General features: G+C 39.6%; 1 protein-coding gene across 2 annotated transcripts in view; it reads left to right on the top strand.

The window, feature by feature from the left end:
* ubr3 (ubiquitin protein ligase E3 component n-recognin 3) overlaps positions 1 to 21481 on the top strand; it is a 38930-nt gene that overhangs the window by 13193 nt on the left and 4256 nt on the right. Inside the window, exons 23-34 of one of the 2 annotated variants that reach the window (XM_085373968.1) lie at positions 569 to 601; positions 1395 to 1840; positions 3072 to 3160; positions 7973 to 8122; positions 8533 to 8666; positions 9114 to 9224; positions 9533 to 9733; positions 10288 to 10424; positions 13093 to 13178; positions 16597 to 16702; positions 18394 to 18494; positions 19475 to 19599. In XM_085373968.1, coding sequence (XP_085230094.1) covers positions 569 to 601; positions 1395 to 1840; positions 3072 to 3160; positions 7973 to 8122; positions 8533 to 8666; positions 9114 to 9224; positions 9533 to 9733; positions 10288 to 10424; positions 13093 to 13178; positions 16597 to 16702; positions 18394 to 18494; positions 19475 to 19599 — 1719 coding nt within the window. The remainder of the gene's footprint in view (positions 1 to 568; positions 602 to 1394; positions 1841 to 3071; positions 3161 to 7972; positions 8123 to 8532; positions 8667 to 9113; positions 9225 to 9532; positions 9734 to 10287; positions 10425 to 13092; positions 13179 to 16596; positions 16703 to 18393; positions 18495 to 19474; positions 19600 to 21481) is intronic. The other variant, XM_085373969.1, reaches the window with a different exon arrangement.

Below are 21481 nucleotides of genomic sequence, written 5' to 3'. Positions count from 1 at the left end.
TGCATTAACTTTAAATTAATTTGAGTTACATTCCTATTTCCATCCTCTGTGCTAAGCTAACTGCCAGCTTGCATCATAACTATGGAAAAGGAATGAGAAAGCAGGATTTTTTTCTAAAAACATTACTGCTTTTAAAATGTGTTTAATAAATAAATAAAATTACCCATCAGATGCTGTATTCAGAATATATCTTACCGCACCACTAGGGGTGATCCTACATGGAACTAAATGCTCTGAATAAAGAGTTTGTTGTCAAGATAAAATCAAAAAAGTAGCTGAGAGTCACTTAAAGAAGGTCTCTCTCTTGTTGATGGGGTTTTGGATGGTCTGGATAGTTTTTGGCTTGTTGCCACTATATAGATTTATTCTCTAAAAACTTTGTCTTCTTAAATAGAAATCACAGCAGATTTTGACTGATTGTAGGCCTTAGTGATCTATTGGTCTGGAAGTGAGGGTGTAACTCTTCTTTTAGGTCTGTCCTGTCAAACATGTGGTTTATTTATCATCTTGCATTACTGGTTGCTTCATGCACCACTTTCATATCATGATTACTTTACTCGTTCCACAGAACTCCAGGCGTCTTTCAGGAAATTGGAGAGAGGTAGCTGTTTGTACTCATTTCTATGAAAAGACTAATGCTCGAATGAAACAATCAGCTGCATTAGCCTTTGTTTTATCTCTACTTTGAAAGACTTCTCTTGTATGTGTTTCTTTGATGCATTTCAAAGGAGTTCTGTCTTGTTGTGTTATGGTGTGTGTATGTGTGTGTAATGCTATGCTTCAGCAGTTCCCCTCCCTCTTGACTGCTGAAACTAATTACGTGTGTAATGCAGGTTTGGGGTAAACGCTTTTTAACCGCATGTCAGAATGATTGATGTTCCCTTGACTGGGCTGTATGATGTATGTTTATTTAACAGTGCAGCTCAGGTGCTTTTTTTATGTCAGGTCAGGTCAGGGCAATCCTTCAGATGGCTTGTATTTGAATTTTCGTTAGGAGTCTGGTTGTCCCAGCGCTATCAGCTGCAGTGTTCATAAAATGTCAGCTGAAATAAAGAACATTTTATTTGACTTTTACGTGCACGTTCCCGTCTGAATATGGTAATGACACCGACCTACAATCCATCAAAGTCGACCAGACTATTAGTTATATTAATAATTGGAAATGGTCTAGGTGCTCCATAAAAAAATTGTGAAATTTGAAGAGCTGTGTCATGTTTCTCTTTATTGTGAGCTTCACGTGTGATATGTAATATTTATTCATGTGTGTTCTTCTAGATTCCTGTACTTTTATTGATAAATAATGGATTATGGTTCTTGATCTAATGGTGTCTCACTATATTGGCCAAATATTTCATCTTTTTGTAAAGAAATGTTTGCCTTCAATGCTTTCTTAGAACCTTCGCGAAGCTCAGGTGTTCAGTCTCGTGGCAGAACGTAGAAGGAAGTTCCAAGAGATAATCAACCGCAGCACCACTGAAGCCACGCAGGCTGTCAGGCCCAAGAGCTCCTCGACACGCTGGGTTCCGCCAGGCACGCCCCCGCAGCTGGTCACAGAGATCCTGGAGATCCGTGAAAGCATGCTGTCCCTCCTCATCAAGCTCCACCAAAAGATGTCGTCTAAGCAGAACTCTCTTTCGGCATCTTGGCTAGAGGACATCGAGTCGAACCGCCTCGCTCACGGAGACGGCATAACAGCCATTGAACGTATCCTCACCAAGGCAGCCGCGCGCAGCTGCCAAATCAAGCGTAGCATCCAGGACATTTGTGGAAAGGTGTGTCCACCAGTACCACCAAAGAAGAACAGTCCCACTGACAAGAAAGCCATGGACAAAGAAGAAAGGTAATTATAACTTCAGATTTTCATTTACACACCTCCGTGCTACATCATTAACTTTATTCTTAATTTCTGTTGAGTAGTATTTTGTTATGTTTTTATGATATTGCATTCAATAATTGATCTTTATCGAACCTTTTGAAGTCATGGTATTGTTATCATTTATAAGACATGTGAGTGTAAATAAAGAGATCTTTACTATTTAATCTAATTATCTTGACTAGAGGTCCAGATGTGCAAGATGCAGATACGCTTTAATGTGTGCTTTAATGTAATGATTTCATATGTTCTTATTCGATATAAATCCACATAAATAGTGGCTCTATTGCTGCTGGCTTTGTACATCTTGTACTTGAATGGAAATGCACTCCATTGACTGTGTGAAAAGTTAAAATGTGCAGGATTTGCCTTTTCACCACACATTCACCCACTAGTCCTCTCCTTCCCCTACTTTAATGATGATGGAACGGCTTATAGCGATTTGATAACAGTCTGCTTCTGGGGTTGGTTGGCTTCACCCCACAGCTAAAATTAAAGTTACAGCCTCTTCTGTTCCCATGAACTAGATCAGTGTCCGTCACACAGCAATATAGGCAGTGGCAGTGAGAACTAAGAAGGCCATTCTTCAGTCTGGTTGTCGGTACCCCTTAAGCCATCAGTGAAACTATTGAGCTGTGACACTCCTGTCAGCATTTGTTTATGTCCTCTTATTAGGGACTTAATTTACAGTCAGCTCTCGCCTTTGTATGCACTGGTGAGAACTAAACCCACGAGATTAGCTTAATAATCAGCTTTTCCAAATTTTAAAACGCAGCCTTGTTGAAATCAGAAACATCCTGTGTGTGTGAAAATAGCCCCTGTTACATGCACATGCTATGGGTGATCAAGCAAGCTCTGCACAATAGGCATGCTTTTCCACAGAATACTGAGGGATCACTTATTCGAAGGGGAACGCTAATAATAAATCCTCTTAAAACGAAGAAAAAAATCACCATATTATGCAACACTTTCCATCAGAAATTGCTGTTTCTGTAAATGAGGGACAATCATTTATCACAGGACTGATTGTATCTCCCTCAAAACAATCTGATCGGGGGAATTAAAGCAAATTCTTTCAGTAGTTGATTAGATTATATGGAAATATAGACACATGGCATTTATTTGGTTATGATCTCAGTGACCTATCAAACAAACTACTTCATATCTACCAAAACATTTCTGTTTTTCTTTCTTTCAGGCGTCAAAGGGCTAGAGAGAGACAGCAGAAACTGCTTGCTGAATTTGCCTCCAGGCAGAAGAGTTTCATGGAAACAGCCATGGATGTCGGTAAGAAAAGGCTGACTGATCTTCTTTTTTGCCAGCTTGTTATGTATATTTTAGAGTTTCTGAGCTTAAAATTCTTAAATATGATATGTAGCTAAAGTCTGTTTGCAGAAAAGCAGCAGCAGTAGCGCCAGCTTCATGATCATTGCTCGTAGGCGTTTGACAGTTATGAAATGAAAACTGCAAAAAAACAATGCAAACATGTGCAATATCATATCACAGTATCACAGTCATATATTTCTCACCACATGGTGGCATAACCCAATCACAGCTGTTCCCTGCAGCTTGAAGTTTTATGAGTTAGTCTGGACAAGTAACACCAAGTTAAATGGCAGATATACAATTATATGCAAAGGGTGATGTGTTTCTGCATCGCAAAGTAGCACAATTACTTAGTCACCTAAAAACACACCACAAACTACAGTGTAAATAATACTGTACTATTAATTGGTTCTAAATTAATAATCAATACAGAATTTATGAATTAGATATTAAGGATCTAAGTCAGTCAATCTAGAATTAAAAGCAGTAAAGACAGAATAAATCCATAGTTAAGCTGTAGCAAGTTTTCCACGGCGTTTGGATCAACCTTCATCTCCAAGTTCTTAAACTGTGAAAAATGTGAAGTATTGATTAGTATTTGCTGCTGTACTTTGTCAGAAGTTATTAGTAAATAAGAAAACGATTCATTGCTTTTTTTTTTTTTTTTAAACGTCCTTATTTTACCCTTAATGTCTTATATTTTTGTGCAGTACTGCAGGAGGGAAAGACCTTTTAAAAATCATAAAACACATATTACCACTTTCTGTTTCAAGGACATTTTGCCAGTGTAGCCCTTGAAGCGCTGTTAGCTAAAATGAACTCATCATTGCTGTATGTTTTTCACTGGGGCAAGGTGACAGTGGGCCGAGCCCGTGCGTACGGTCTCTGCAGGCCTTTCAGGAGAAATTGCGAGTAGGGTGATCCTGTGGGAGTGTGGGTGGCTGCTAGCTGTGAGGGCACATAAGATCAAAGCACTAATGGTAGACTGGACTCCCAGGGCCCCCCTCTGACACAGCATGGTTAGCAAATGAATAATGGCCGGTGTGTTCAGAAGGACTGTTCTGATGTCTTTCTAAGCACTCGCTGCCGAGCCAGAACACCAGCTGCAGTCTCAGTGCTGGATTTTCACAACATAACATGAGTATTTCCATTATGTTGGTGACAATATCGGCACAAAGAAAAATTATTATTATTATGATTATTGTTTATTCAGTCTCCGCCTTACTCTGTTAAACAGACCCGTCTGTGAAATGCTGTATCTGTACCAGAAATACTCTGGATCATTCAGAGTCAACTTACTGCTGTTTTTTTGGGAAAAAGATCTTGCAGCTGAAATTTTAAATGTTACGTTTCAATTCACCACACATCAAATTCCTGTTTCCTCTTCTGTATTGCTGGAAGCAGAAATATCAAAGATGGCATCTTTAATTAAGCCAAATGGATGCAATTCTATGTAGATGTTATTAAGATAGTTTGTTAACTAGGATCTTTTTAGTAATATGTTGCAGTAGGACGGCAGCACAGTGATGGGGCGGTTAGCACCATTGCCTCACAGCAAGATGGTCATGGGGTTTTAAGTGTCTGGTTCTCTCCATGTTATCCTGCTTCCTCTCCCAGTCCAAAGACATACCTGGCATGAAGTTAATTGGAGGATATGAGTTGGCCATAGTTTTGAATCTGATGGTTGCTTATGAGTTGGCCCGGTGATAGACTGGCGACCTATCCGAGGTGTACCCTGCCTCTCGCCCTATGCCAGCTGGGGTAGACTCCTGCCCCCCCTTCCGCAACCCTAAATTGGATAAGGAGAGGAAATGGATGGATGTTGCAGTGGTTTAGCTGTCATGGTTTTTGATTTGGGGTCTTTTTTATAGTTTGAGTCTAACCTTTTCTAAGAACTAGGCGCCAACCTTAACATGCAATATTTTTAGGAGGGTGCCACAAATGCATGCTGTTGCTGGTGTGCTTGTTGTCTTGCTTTTTGTGTGTGTCTGTGTGTACACATGCACGTACGTTTATGGCTCTATGTACTCAGATGGCCTGAGGGTACAACTGTAGCACTGACATCTAATGCAAACAACTTTCATTTCCTCAGGAACACGGTGACCTCTCCTGCGAACATGTTTTCCCAAAAAGCAATAAATCAATTTGTAACACAGCTCGACATTTCCGCGATGTTTATTGCTCAAATTGAACACAGTTTTTAACATTTAAAATGAATTTCACATCAGTAAGTAATTTCTAGCACTGTGCCAGACTGACATGTGAGGAGTAGTAGAAAACAAATCCCATTTTAGTTCCCAGTATTTTTAAAACCCCACTGTGTATGCAGGAAGGGCACTGGGGGACATGCTTTTATTGAAATCAGTACAGATGTTTCCATTACAAGTAACATCAGAATGAGAGTGATATCATGCGTTTCACTTTTTGCTTTCCTTCCAGCACTCACAAACTAGCATGCCATCCCAGTGTCATCTGATAATACTCCAGAAAGCTTCTTTGTATGTCAGACCTTTTTGTCTTTGAGTGTCAAATAAATGTTCAATGAGACTGAGGTGGGAGATTGTGAAGGATAGTCTGTGATAGTCAGCAGCACTTCTCGGTCTTCTTTGGTTTTCAAGTAGTTTTTGTGAAGCCTTTATGTGTTTGAGTTCATTATCCTGCTGTAGTGTGAATTAGGGCTGGGCCATATTATACCGTTCACGGTAATACCGGTATAATGTTAGGCAACGATAGGAAAATGAAATATCGCGATAGAATGGGAGTAAAACGCGCATGCGCGGTGCCTTTGTTTTCATACGCACATGGCCGATTGTTGAGTGAAACAGATGAACCAGAATTGGTTTGTAAAAATGGTGCAACTTCCGTGATGTGGAACTGGTTTGGTGTTTGTCCGTCAGATACACAACAAAGCACATTTTTTTGCAGAACATGCAAGCAGCCGTTGTTATTGTCATATTTGTCGGACTAAGATGCTCTTAAATCTGGGAGTAATCTGGGTCCTAAACTCCGTATGTTTCAGGTCAAACAACACTGCAGCATCACTTAGAGTTAAAAACTGTCTAAATTCTTTCATCTTTAATAAAACGATCAGCATTGCTGCTTTACCAGGTGTAACTATAAAGTTTAACTTCCAGGCATCCATGAAAACAAAAGTTATTACATTTAACGGAGTTAGAAGTTAGCAGGAAGTTAGCTCGCTAGTTTCGCTAGTTACCTAAGCATGATATTGCATGTTCTGACTGAGAGATTTCTGAAAAAAATCAAACGTACAGCTCTGCTATCACTTCCAACATAAATGAAGACAGGAAACTAAACAGCAGTGATGTTTGTAGGGTTACTGAAGTTGGGCTAGCTGGTATATAATGATGTGCTACGTGATCGCTAGCGACACAGCTATGTTAGCATAACATAAACAGTGAAGCTGGAGGACCACTAACACTTTTCCACTTATAAAAGTTAATGTGAAGGTTCTTCATGGTTAGAGACAAATGCAATCGCATGGCAGGATGCTGTAAACGGACCAAACTTCAGTCAGGAGAACAACTGAGATAATCCATCCACAATGCGAGGTTAGTCATTAATATACTGCAACAACATGGGAATAGAGCAGCTGCCAGAGAATTCAGCATTAATGAATCAATGGTACAGAAGTGGAGGAAGCAAGAAGAATGAGTTTAATAAAGTTTGATTTATCTGACTGCTTTGTTTCGCTTAATGTGCCTTATAATCCCGTGCACCTTATGGTCCGAAAAATGCATACTGCACACTGCAGTTTAATGTTGCAAAGCACCTCTTTTTAACTTCAGTGGATATTATACATGGTTATGCTCAGGATATGTCAGCCCATTTCTACTGGAAATGCCTTTTGGTTAAACTTTCAGCAAGGAATTTGCATTTGCACTGTTAAATTTTTATAAAGCTTTAATGTACATAAAAACCAGCTTCTTGTTTATGTGAAAATAAATGGAAGGTTGTCTTTTTGCACTAGTAATGTTGTGGAGTTGTATTTTGTCTCGCATCAATTATATCGTCGGTTATATCGTTATCGCAAATTTTCAAATATATATCGTGATAAATATTTTTGGCCATATCGCCCTGCTCTAGTGTGAATCCTTTTCCACAGAGATGAAAACCAGAAGGTATGTCAGGCCTCTTAAAAAATCAAGAGGTACTTCTCCTCTGGAGGGTGTAGTCAAATTGTCCAGGCCACTCCAAGCATTTGGCCTTGTTTTCCCTTACAAAATGAGGTTTAGAGACACTACTAGATAGTGGTACTACTTTATCTTGTGAAGTTTGCTCTGATAGATCACGCTTTGGATCTGTGGAAGGGATACAACCAACTGACCCTTGACAAAGGCACTGACATGGTCAAACATGTCTTCTTTTTTTAAATTATTTAAAACCAGCATACTTTTTTTCGTTTATATTTTTTTACTGTGATAGTTTATTTGGATAGGAATAAAGTTTTTACACTTCAGCCATAAAAGGCTGATGGAGTATTGTCGTCGCTCCGATGGACAAGTGGACGGCGTGGACACCTAAGTTTGTGTATGTGATAGCTCGAGAAGGAGGCAACATAGTTCAAATCTCAGTGAGCAGGCCTCAAGGTCAGAGTAAGTTTTCTGAAACTCTTGTGAATATGGTTGAGAACAAGATGACATAGGATTTTGCAATTTGTGTATTTATATATATTTTTTAATCAATATACTTTTTTCAACACTGTTACATAAAATTTTGCATGAAATGTTTGTCTTTTTGTCTTTATTGTGGCAGAATCCCCTGACACTGAAGCAGCCATGGACTTAGGAGCATCTGAAGTGATGGAGTCCGAGATCCTTTATGACTGCGTCATCTGTGGCCAGAGTGGACCTTCCACTGAGGACCGACCCACTGGCCTAGTAGTTCTCCTCCAAGCCTCTTCAGGTAATTCATTTGCCAGCAATTTCATCTTCCAACATGAAGCTTCTGACCTTGAAACAAAATTTGCTGTCAGTGACCATCAGTGGATCACCTATATCATTACTGTCTTCAGTGACTGGACACCATCAAACTTTAAGTTGAAAAAAAAATCTGTATTTCTGCTTAATTTTAATATATTTTTAGAAATCTAAGTCTTAAGTGTAAAAGTCTAAATAATAATTTATTGGTTTGAAAAATAATTGACAAATTATTGTGAATAATCCTAGTTAGCAGCCTGGATAATGTCTGCCCACTGCCACAGAGTGCAACTTTTCTCACTGGAACATCTCATCCCACATGCCATGTCTTATTCATAAAATGTTCATCATATTAACTTAAAATCATTGGGGCTGACGGTTGTTTCTGTGTTGCAGTGCTCGGGCACCGCTGCAAAAGCACGGAGCCTAAAAATCTGCCAACGAGCGACGAGGAACACGTTTACCCAGCAGACACGTGCGGCGCGGCTAATGATGTCAGGCTCACACTCATGCAACAGTTCTTCAAAGATGTACGTGATTCACAGAAAATACTGATGCCTATACACAAAAGATTAAAAAAGTCACAGATCACTATTGTGGATATGGATTTATCTTGAATCTTAAAATAGCCTCTTACTGAGATCTATTTTAAATGTATGTCACTAAAGTGAGAATCTACACCTGTTCTTAGGTGTTGAAGCTGTAAGCTTAAATTAGTCTAAAATGTTATTTATAGGCCTCTGTGACATTATGTGTGTTATTCTCTAAACAGTGATCACTCTGAGTATTGAATATAATAAATCCAAAGATGACCATTTGCTTCATAAGTAACACGAACTTATTTACATTTGTTTTATTCAGTTTGTTAAACTTCTCAGCACCTTAAAATAAAATACATTTTCCTGAAAGACAGGAGCCTGAAGATGTATTTGCATACTCTAATGGATGTTTTTTTTTTTCTCTTATGATTTCTGCAGAGTTCCTGTCTGCAGTCAGTGTCAATAGGTTGGGATGGTGGCGTCTATGTCCAGACCTGTGGACACACTTTGCATATAGATTGCCATAAGTCCTACATGGAGTCTCTGAGGGTGAGGATAAGCCTGACCTCATGGAATAATTGTTTGCTTTATTGCTTTATTGGTCAACTATGTCAGTTGGTTAATCATTCAGACCATTACTCATGTTTAAATATCAAGAGTCTCTGTTTCCTATTTGTCAGATTTTTTTTTTTTTTTAATGTTTAATTGGAAATTAAAATTATATGATGATGTTTGGAGCTAGAGCCTTATATGTTTAGACCTTTCAGCTGAAAATGCTCTTAACTATTGAGTTTAGATTCTATACTGTAGGTCACATTTGATGATTTTTTTGTTTTGTTTTTTTTCTCCACTCCCAGAATGACCAGGTCCTCCAGGGTTTCTCTGTTGACAAGGGCGAGTTTACATGCCCGCTGTGTCGACAGTTTGCCAATAGTGTCCTCCCCTGTCGCCCTGGGAGGGGCACTGAAGCCGGTACCTGGCACACACCCACAAACAAGAAGACGTCTGTGCTCGTAAAAGAGGTGGAAGAACTTCAGGAGAAACCTGGCCTGTTCCCAGTAAGTTTGATGATTAACCCAGACAGCATGTCTTTAAATCTGTACTCTGCATTTAGCTAGTGGCCACATTGGCAGTGATATTAATGACTGAAAACAGTACTTTAGTTTGTAGCGTTGATGGAGATTGAAACAGGGCGGTTCTTTTTCATAGAGACTGTTCTCTCCTTTTCTTTTTTTTTTTTGCTTAAGCTAGATTGATGCCAACTCTAAAAATTTCTCAAATGCCAGTGTTTTATTGTCTTTTTCAACTTTTTGTTTGCACGTGACCTGTGCACCAGACATTTTCAGCTTTCAGATTACCACAAATAGACTTGAAATATCTGCCCAATTTGTTATTACCAAAAAAATAAATAATTAAATGCAAGCAAAAGGACATTTTCTTTGAATCTTTGCAATGCATGTGTCCCATTTATCCTGTAGTTTCACTAGTCCAGCCCACTTGAGATCAAAGTGGGCTGTATGTGGCCCATGATGCAAAATGAGTTTGTAACCACTGCCTTAGGTTAATCGGTACTTTGACTTAATTTATTGTTGTTTTTGGTCTTAATCTCCAGACGGAGTCTAATTTGAGTAAAGAGATGGAGTTAGTAATCAAAGACATCAAGAACACCACCCAGAAGAAGTACATGGACTATGGCAGGAACCCTGGCTCCCCTGACAATGATTTCCTCTTCATGTATTCAGTGGCAAGGTAAGAACCAAGTTATAGTGGGATTTAAAATTTAACACTACTTATTTTCCAGGATTTTAACATTAATAACTCCTATGTGACTGTGCATTGGAAAAACCTCCATTTTTGGAAACGTTCCGAGCAAAAATACAGGGAAAGGTCAAATGTGATTAATAAATTCAGAAATTAGGGGAAATAGGGGCTTGGAGCTGTGGAAGGGATAAGATGATAATCTGTTAAACTAGTTGCTTTCTTGTGGAAAATGATACAGCCCACTTTCATTCAGATCAGAAGCATTAGCTTAACTTCTGTTGTTTGTGAACTAGTAGTCTCTTTAACCTGCTTTCCAGTCTTAAAGGATGCTGCATGAGAGTATTCAGTTTACAAGTGACTGTGATTGTGTCTTGTTACGTTTTTGTTCTGTGTGACATTAATAAACAGAATTCTTCTGAACCATTTTGTCTACATCAAACAGACCTTTTACCTTATGGCAGATTGAACTTGAGTATAAGGAGCTTTGTGAGAACTCAGTCCTTCAATCGCTGAGCAGTTTTTCCCTGTATAGAGGAATACTTGGCACCCTGAATACATTTTTTTTTTTTTTTTAAAGGTATATTTGGTGTCCTTCTAGCCTTTATGGATTCTTTTTGATTCACTGCATTCCTTCATGGAGCTCCTCTTTCTCCACAAACTCACACAGTTTTACACACTTGAACACACCGCTGACTGTTGGCTGCAGCGCTTTAGATACCTTTCTGCTCTTTCTTTTGTCGGTTAATGTCAGATCTTCAACTTGAATAGCAATGATCCTTCATGCAAACAGACAGTAGAATCCTCTCTTTAGTGTGAACAAAGTCTTCTCTAGTTTTTTACTCCTGAAAGGCTTCTGAATAACTGATACTGAAATTCAGTACTGGAGTTTATAAGTTGTACAGCAAAAATTCTGGACCGAAATGCATAGTTTCTTGAGTTGTTTCTCTTTGTGCTTCTCATTGTTGGTCTTAAAAGTGTTTTCCAAACCAGTATAAGCAGCTTTGTCACGATAGTCTGCAATAAAATAATACTCACTCTTACTCCCTTCCTACTGATTATGTCTGATTGAGGATACAGTGATTACACACTCTGAATGCATCTTTCAGGTGTTTCTTCTCACCAAGTTATGGCAAGCTCGCCAAATCACATCTCTTTTCTGCTTGTCTTGGGATTAACTAGCAGTGTGCAGTATTAATTGCATCAATCGTTAGCCACAAAATATACTGGAATGGCTGAAAAGTCAAAATTACACAGTCCTTTCTCTGGGTTTTTTGTATGTTCTCAGCAGACTGGTCACAGGTAAGAGAAATGACTGCCCTCCAGTTCACCTTGGGGTCTCTGACTCCACCCCACTCCCATTCCAAAAACTTTGCCCTTTTTGAAGCGTAACCACCGAGGCCTTTTGCCCACCCAATGCTGTGGTTCCCTCAGCCCTCCGCCCTGAACGGAATGATCCCTTGAGTGTGTCTGGGTGCCTGTTGGCTCTCTGAAGTTCAATGAACAGCGCAAATTGCCTGAGGAGTGGAAAATTCCTCTGTCACAGGGGTGCTCTTATCAGCAAAAGCCAGATGGAGCTTCACCGTGGCTGCATTATCTAAGTGAAATTGCTTTTTCTCCCAGGAAACCCGAGGATTTGCCCCCCTCCTCATTGGCCCACAGGAAGAAATGGCCAGTGATAGGCATCGCTAAAATAAGACTGATCTGGGCCTGTTTTTAGCCTATCTGTTTTTACCATCAATGTACTTTTTACCTATTTTTTTCAGTGTTCTAGTTCTCTGTGTGAAATAGCATGAATTAAAATTCAGAAGGAAAAATGTGTCGATATGCATGAGAAATCCGTATTGGGGATTATGCACGAACTGTATTCAGAAAGGCTTTTATGCTAATGGTTTAGCTTGTGCAAAATCAGTCTTGGAAAGCTGTCACTTATTTGATATGGAATTGCTGCTGCAAAACAGGCGCATTAAATAGCAAATGGCGTGACTAGGCAGCATCCTTCATCTTCCTAATCAAATTGGTAAAAGAGCCAGGCCATGTAACCAAAAGCTGAATATGTTGATCCTCAGCCATTTATGCCAATACACACACACACCTTCCCTCACAGACAACCGTGCTCTCTGCTGTTGTCCTGTAAGGAAGTTGGCTTTTTTTTTTTTCTTCTTAAGTGGCAAATGTCTCAGTTTATACAATTGGGCAGTATTAACACCTATTAATAAACATGCATTTTACGTGAAATAAGTTTGCTAGGTCAAAAGTAAAATATTCTTAAATGGATGATCCATGTAAGCTATGATGCTGTTGATGCTGCTGCTCGAAGAACAGAGCCAGCTGTGTAGACGAGCCTGGAAACCTCTTCTATCGTATTGATGAAAACTTGTAAATGGTGCTTTTTATAATGTTTAATTGAGTCTTAACACTGAAGAAATCTGCTTTAGCTCTGGTATATGTATACAGTATAGTACCTTTGTGTCTGCTGCCAACTTGGTTCAGTCTCTGTTTAAAAGGAGATTTTGAATCTTAGACTTTCACCTGAATATGTGCAAGGGAGATGTATATGTATTTTTGTGCATGTCTAGTGTGTTTCACGTGTGTACCAGCTGAATTGTCTAATATGTGTACCTCCTGTCTGCTAATGCTCATGTCTCTGTCACCTCAGGACAAACCTGGAGTTGGAACTTGTGCATCGAGGAGGAAACTTGTGTTCTGGAGGAGCCAGTGCAGCTGCCAAACGCTCATGTCTCAGTGAGTAGCTTCTCTCTCACTTGCTCTTATTTTTATATTTTTATTAATTTTCGACTCGTTGTATTGGATCCTATATTCCATACCATGTGTGACACTTGTGGCTTGATACTACTGCCTCTTTTAAATGTTAAAAGAATTACAATTTAACGAAATTCAAATGAACAATTCAAAAAAAATAATCTTGATTTATTTTAATATTAACAATCTGTGTCTCCTGTCAAACATACAGCAAGACGTGTGTTTATAACAAAATGTTTTCTCAGAAAAAAAGGGCCACAACATCAAAAAAGTTCAAAAACAAATCAATTAAAAGGATAGAATGAAGCCAAAATGACATGGGTCACAACAAACAAGTATTTCTGTTAGATCTGAGGCTCCAAAAATGTTCAAAAATGGTCCCCAGGCTGGTTGAATCTCCTCGAAAGCATGACATGAAAGTTAAAACCACAGTCTAACCAAAAGTTCTCAGGTAAGGGGATTTTTTTATTACACACACTGGATAGCAAAAACCCCCTATCACTGAAAGCAGACTACTCCTGGGTGAACCAAGGCCAATACAACAAACGATAATGGCTGTATTCCAAGGAACAGTATACATAATTTTTTTTGTGTAGTTTAATGCTTCATCACGTTTTTATTATCAGATTTAGCCTATATGTCTATGTTAACAGTTCATTTTCCCCAGTAATGATCACGTATACTTTTATTTCTGAAACTGACACAGAAACCATGATACAAACTACAATATCATATCAAACAGTTGTTGAAGCAGACTAGAAATCCTTTAACTTAATGAGTTTCAGAAAAGTGTTGTATTAACTGTTTAGGAATGCAGTTATTTTTACACATTTTGCTTTTTTTCTTTTCTTTTAAACCCCCTCTAACGAAAATCAGTTGATGAGTTTAATGTAGTTTTTGGAAAATTGTCTCATATGTCGTGTTTACAGTGTAAGACAAAGTTGGTGCAGGAAAAGAATAAAATGTAAATCTTTGGTGGCGCAATAACAGATTCTGAAATGTGTTTTTAGGTTTAATATCAGTTAGAGTGACATGTGTTACTACAGGTGGATGTATCCTGTTCTCCATCAGCTGGTATGTAATAAATTGTCTGACTTGCAGTCAAACCCATTCTTGGATTTGACTTCTATTGCTGAGGGGAGAAAAAAAACAACCCAACAACAAAGGGTCGATTAGAAATGGCAGGAAAGGATAGATGGTGTCCCAGGTGAGCAGTTGCAGCAGTCGGGGTAAATGAAGCTGACAAATGGGTCAAGTGCTGACTTGGTTGATTGTGTCACAGCTGACAAGGGCATCTGTCTAGGGCAGGAGGAAAACTGTGATCTTAGCTGAATCTCAAAGGAAAAGCAGAACATTGCATTGAATTATCAGTTCTTAGAAGATAAATTAATCTCAGATGTAATCAGTTGTAAAATAAAAACAAATAAAGGATGGATTATTGCAATAGGAAGTGTGAATGGTGAGTCTGGAGAGAGTTAAGGTTGTCGTGTAGCCTACACGCCATTCTCCATTTGTTTAATTGTTCTGTCAAAGTTGCGGCGGCTGCAGTGAAATGGCCTGTCATCCCTGAGTGGCTGAAAAGAGATTTCACTCCAGAGGTTTGCCATTTTTGAGCTACATTAACCATGTAGCCATGCTGACAGCCAAATTTACTCAGTTGCAGTACATTAGTGCTCATTCTTCTTAGGGAAATGGATTTAAAGGGAAAACAGCCGACGTCTGCTAACTGTGAGAGCCCATGGGGGTTTTCCTAAGCTTGTTTCCCAGTAGGGGTTTGGTCTTTTCAAATGACGAGGATACGATTGACCACACAAGCAAGAGCTCTTCAATTCCCCTGAGATGAGCTAAATCAAATCTGAAAAGTCCAGGCTTGAAAGTGGCATCAGTTCTGGGTTTATTAAACTGCAAACATTTGAATTAATCTTGGGGACTACATGGCTCCTACTGTGCAGCGACATTAAAGGCGACTCGTGCTGACCTCAGTTGTTGGTCTTCTAGTACATGGCGAGTGTCAGCGGTGATATTTGTGTTCTTTGATTGTGTGTGGCTGATGTGATTTTTTTTTTTTTCTTTTTTCTTTTTTACATGAAGACCACTGTGCAGTGAGATGTGAGTATGCAGCAGTATTCCCTCAGTGAAAGTCTCTGCTGACGGTTTTAAAGATCTTTTTCAAAATGTGGTTATGGTTTAATAAATCTCATGTCTGACTGGATTTTAGCTGCTTTGGTTTCCGGCTTTGGTTTTAAGGGTTTACCGACTGTCCATCCGTCTGCCCATCTCCTTAACTGCTTATCCATTTCAGCATCCCGGTTCTCTCTGGGTACTCTGGCTTTAAAGTCAGTACTAATTATCATTCACGGAAAACGGGGGAAATCAAAATGAAGGTGGGGAGTAGGGTTGATCAGATTGAATAAAGGGTTAGGATTGAGAGACAAGAAGACTTAAAGAGTACAGCAATTAACTGATGGAGCACCGCAGTTTTAATTACATTAGTATATGGGATTTTAATTTCTGTGATCTAGCATAAGAAACAACAATCGTCATTAGCGACATCTCTCCTCCATTTCTTTCCTCTGCCGGGTTAATTCCTGGTAAGAGGTGAGTGGTGGTGAGGGATGAGAGGAAATGGGCTCTAGTGAAGACAAATGGTTTTCAATTGAGGACTGAAAGACTTTTTTATGCTGTGCCTGTTTTTTACCTGTGGGGGGCAGTGTTGCTCCAAGTATAGGTGGCACGCACAAAAGTCAAATTTGCAGTGGTGATTATTTGAAGCACTTTGCTGCATTACAGCGTGATAATTCATTGTCAGCCAGAATCCAACAAGATTCATGTTGGTCATTAGAAATGTTAAACAGAAATATGTTGCATATATGTCTGTACCTCACAGTCAGACTATATAAAACTTGGTGGTTTATTGGAACTAGCATCATTTAATTTTGAGGTTGAAGTTAGATTTAAGAAAGCCTGATTAATTTGTGCCAGTACTCCACTTTGAAACATTATAACTAAATTCTAAATAGTCGGACATTTCCCTGCTTTTTGTGTCTCGGCATACATTTTGGCACTCGAAAGGAGTCCAGACAAAGACAGTTGAGGCTCTGAGGTGTCCTGCTATTAAAGCATGCGTATAAACATGCAAAACTGTGTGCACAGGAGGTCTGTCTTCATGTTCCATTAGTTTCACATCGAACAGGTGCAGCCCGACTGAAGAGTTTGCTCAAGGCTATCGAAATAGAGTGAGTCCATCTGGCCTGGCCTGGTTTTATCTGAGCCGAGCATTAGCCTACAGTCAGCCCGAGTCAAGTGCTTTCATCGTTTGATCTACGTTAAACGCTGCCATGACAATAGACACAGAGATGAACCTCATAATAATAGTGTGTTTTGTCTTTGCCTCTTTCAGATCAGCTGTTTCACGTGTTGGCCATGCACATGCGTCTGTACAGCATCGATTCAGCCTACAACCCCTGGACGAAGTTGACTCAGATTGTACAAATTAAAGAGGCAGAGTGAGTGGCGTAAAGCCTTAAGTACCTCTGCTAATGGGAAATCTATAAATCTTTTCATATGTTGCTCATACCTTCTAGGCTTTACTGGTTCTCACACAGCTCTGCCCCCACCCATCGACATAAACATGCAATCAGAGTGCCACTTTGTCCTCTCTCTAAACACCACCATTTCCTCCTGCCCCCAGCCGCTTTTCCTCCACACAAAGAGGTGCTAAAAACAGAAAAGGGACCATGCTTGGTTTCCATAGATACCAATAATTGGTACATCTAGCAAATTACCGGGCACTCCACAGAGAGCGAAACGACCCTTTCGAATTCACTGTACTGAGAAACAACGCCATCACACGAGCAGCGCGCCTCGCCTTTCAGCTCTCCACCTAGCTTTGCACTCATTCGCGCACGTCTTTCTCTGCCTTGAGGACTACTTTACATTTGAACATCTTAAAAATATGAATTTTCTTGCATGCTGTAAAAAAAGAAATTAATTTAAGTGCTTGCAAACATTAAACAATACAGTACAAGTCTTTGCAACCTTTCTTCCCTGTTAGTGTTGTAAGACAGCTTTTACACCTGTTACTGTTAAGTGCTCGCAGCCATACAGCACTCTCAGTGGACCCATTTGCCGTTTAAAAATACTTTGTTAGGGTTTTGGGAGGAGCAGTGTCATTGACACCCTTAGGCAGTAAACCCGATATAGTCTGGTTAAATAGTGCAGAGAGAGATGTTTCTACATAGATGCAAAACATTTCTCTCACCTTATTGTTTATGATAGAAACGAGAGTATTCCAGTAAAATTTGTTCGAAGGGACGGAAGGTTGAAAGCTCTCTTTTCTAAGGCTTTCTTCAAGTGCACAAAGGAATTAACTGGCGAGTGGTTTGGTAATGGAAGGTATTATTCTTTAAGTGCAGTTCCTCTAGTGCAAAACCCTCAAGGCCTTTCAAGGGTAGAGCGGAGATGGGGACCTCGCTAAATTGTCAACAGAACAAAAGATATTTAAATGGAGATGTCATGGCACACAAATTGAATATGTAACTAAGGTTGCATTAAAGATACAAGGAACGCCTTTTCAAGCCTTGTATTAATTCAGCACATTTACACAGCAGGACCTTTGTTCTCATGCCTTTTAAAGTCCTTTCCACATATTCAATAAATAACATTGCTTCCCTTATCTACCTGCTTATATAGATGGCTTTTTGCAAGTCAGACATAGACATTACACAGAGATGTTCCTTATTACTTTATTAAAATATGGCAGGATGTTTACAGGCAGAGAAGGTCTAAAATTTGCATGATATTTCTGCCACAGGTTGGTCTTGAAATCTATTTCACTGTCGAAGCTTAGAAACCTCCGTAAGCACAAATCAAGCTCATCTCCACTTCTAATTGTAAAACCAACAATTCTGACATCTGCTTTATCATTTAAAGTGTTTGAAAAAGAGTCCAGCTGTCCTGTATATTCAGGTAGCTATACACAAATGTCAATCAACAAGAAGTGACAGGTTTTATTATTGTATATGTCTGAAAGATGCATGCAGAACTGCTACAGCTAAGCCGTTTGCATATTCCTTTTTAATTTGATGAAGGGATACTTGTGCTTTGTCCAGTATGTGCTTTCCAGGGTTTCCCAGATATTTGACTTGAGGTTAAACTTAAGCTTTTTTTTTTTTTTTTTTTTTTTTGCTTTTTGCAGTTCCTTTGATGAAGAGAGGCCTGAGGTACCCATGCTGTTTCGAGACGTCCCGTCGCTCCTGATTATCTTTGTGTTAACGATGCCCCAGCCTCTGCGTAAAGGTACAGTAACTCTCTCTGCATCATGGCACTACAAGGCAGCAGGGGCTTTCTCAGTGGATGCACCACAAGGGAAGCCCCATTATCAGTCGTAATCCAGGCTGAGGAGAAAATGAGAAGCATTTTGCATGTCTTATCTCGGTTGCTGTTGCTGCTTTGGCTGTGTGTGGGGGGGATCGGGAAGACGTGACCCAGACTATGGGGGTGCTCTCACCTCCTTTGTGGTGCCCTTCATTTCTGCATCTGCCCCATCTTACTTCTAAACTGTGCAGAGCCACCTTAGAGACCTAAGTGGAAGAATCATTAGTGAGTTCTGGAACATGAACAAGGCAGATTTAACAGAAGGGTTAGCTCATAAGTGGAAATGGCTGCATTTTAATTAATTGGATGTCTGTTAGATATATTTTTGTTTTAAGGATTGCCATATTAGTCTCAAGATGGTGCTGCTTAGTAGCACATGGCACACCACTGCGAACTGAAGATATATACTGATTATTACAGTGTTCTGGAAGATGGAGAATATACATTTTATTTTAGAGTGGTGAGAGATGCTCGTGAATTAACATGCACATGCATTTTCAGGTGGATTCCTTTATGGGAAATGGAAGGAGCAAGACATTTTCTGTCTCCGAGAGGTCCTCTGCATGTGATTCCTATAATGGGAAAAGCCCAGTTTTTAAAATTCTATGCATAATTGTGTGTAGTGACACTAGTTACAGTGACCAGGACAGAAGCTGTCAGCAACCCCTTTTTTCTGCAGAAAACAAATTGCACTCTTTGTTGCTCTTTTCAGTCACCAAGTTAAATACCTTTCAGGCTACATTTTCCAGCTGAAACACTCTGCTAATTACTTTGCAACACAATGCCCCTGTGAATAACAGCCGTCCTCCTCCAGCGAGCGTGTTTGACGAGAGAAGATCTTCATGAATTCAAAGTGGCACAATGCTCACAGTGTCACCTTTTGTCCTTTTTTCTTTTTGTAGAGCACTTTACCTGCGTGGTGAAGATGTTGTACAACCTGCAGTTCACTCAGGCTCTGGCTGCACTGTCAACAAAGTTCAGCTCAGAGGAAAGGCAGGCCTGGAGCACATCTGGAGCACTCAAGAAGGTAAAAATGAAATCGCATTAGTGTCGTCGTACTTTTCTGTTCCCCCCTCTCCTTCGCACAGAGTGGTGGCTGCAGGGGGAGACAGAACTACTTGAGTTTGTGACCTTTCTGCTAGTGATGCAGTACACTGCCCATTTCTTATTTTGTATTGATATTTATTCTATGGCATTGTGTTTATTTTTGGCCTTTTACTTGAATTTCTTTATTTGCTTTGGTTTTTTTCCCCCTTTCTCCTTTGCCTCTCGTGCAGTTTGCCTCCTCCTCTCTAGTCGGTGAATCAGCAGTCATTATGTCAGACTTTAGGCCACAAATAGATGGTCGTACCATATAGATAATGACGAGCACTAATGACTTCACAAACCTTAAAGTGCTGCTGAAACTGTTGTCACTGTTTTGTGGTTTTCCGAGGCTTAACACTATCATTGGGTCCAAATGACATCTCCTACTTGTTGAACGACTAGAATCTTGATTGTTTGCGAGCACCAGCTTCCAGCACTGTAAATCATTGCGCGTGAGTCGCTGTTCAGCTGTTTTAGGCCCTGCAGTTTCAATTATGTGCATTCCACAATCGACAGTATCAATCTTCATTATCTGGAAAAGCAGTGTTGCTGGAGAGTGCTGCATTAATTGGCAATCTGTCTTCAGTCTATTACCATTGTGTTAGTGAGTGGCTGGTTTGAATGTCAAAAGACGAATAGCCGAAACCCTCCTCTTTGGGGTGTTGTCATCCATAATGGAAGTATGGATTTGTATCTTCCCCCTACACAGTCACGAGCAGTGGAGCGAGGGCATTCACGGGCTTCCATTTTTAAATCTACAACAAGAACAGCATCTACGCTATTGTAATTAAATTGAATTTATTTTTTATTTTTTTAAAAGATGCAGAAATATCACAGCCTTAAGGAAGGAAATCGGTAGACTTGAAATTCCTCCACTATAAATCTATGACAAAGGACAGCAGACGAGATAAGGTGGCTGTTTTATATTCCGCCACCTTCAGCTTGATAAATGCTCGCAGCTTTTGCTCTGTATAACATACGAGCCAAACCGGTTGAATTTTTATCAGAACACACATTCAGTAATGTCTCTACTGCTTATCAGATGTTATATTAAAGAATTATTCTGTGTTAGCCATTATATTCTATAGTGCAGCACATTGTATGCACAACAGAAGGACTGTGGAGAATTTGCTAGAATTATATAGAGGGATTTTGTTTTTTTTATATTGAGAAATATGCTGGTTTAATAGTAGCCATTTCTAATTTAAAACAGTTTTTTAAATGTCCAACACGGTGGTCTGGTAGCAAACCAGAGAGCATGGTCTGTCTCTGTGTTAGATTGGACACATGCTCAGGATGTACTATGCCTCTCGTCCCATCATAGCTGGGATAGCCTCCAATCCCAGCATAACCCTGAATTGGATAAGCAGAACAGATGGATGGAGGGGTTTTGGTTTGTTTTGTTTTTTCTTTTAACGTATTTGAGCTCTTCACTTTCTTAGAAATGATCACACAAGTTTCCAATACAGTCATTAAACAGTCTTTAACCTGACAGCCTCTCTGTGATGTCCAGATTTGCCTCTGTGACTATAGTTCTTGTGTAAATCTAATTGAGCATTTCCAGTCATCAGAGTGAGTTTGATTCAAGCTACCAACTCTTCCTTGGTTCACATGAGAAAGGACAACTTCCCAGCCTGATTTACTCACTGTGTGGAAAACAGTTTAGGCCAGCTCCTGGAGACTCTTAAAGATCCAACACCTGTTTTTAGCTTTTCCTTGAATTCATCAAACGTTTTCAGATGTTTTGTACTGAATGGTACAATAGATATTAACATCTAATAGGTTCTTATAGGTTTAAGTTTGTGGAGACAAGACACCGGCGA

This window comes from Diplotaxodon limnothrissa, linkage group LG16 (genome assembly GCF_057381915.1).
Source record: "Diplotaxodon limnothrissa isolate DT_005_m linkage group LG16, D_limnothrissa_male_GT1.1, whole genome shotgun sequence".
Classification (NCBI taxonomy): Eukaryota; Metazoa; Chordata; class Actinopteri; order Cichliformes; family Cichlidae; genus Diplotaxodon; species Diplotaxodon limnothrissa.
This window is presented reverse-complemented; position numbering and strand designations above follow the sequence as displayed.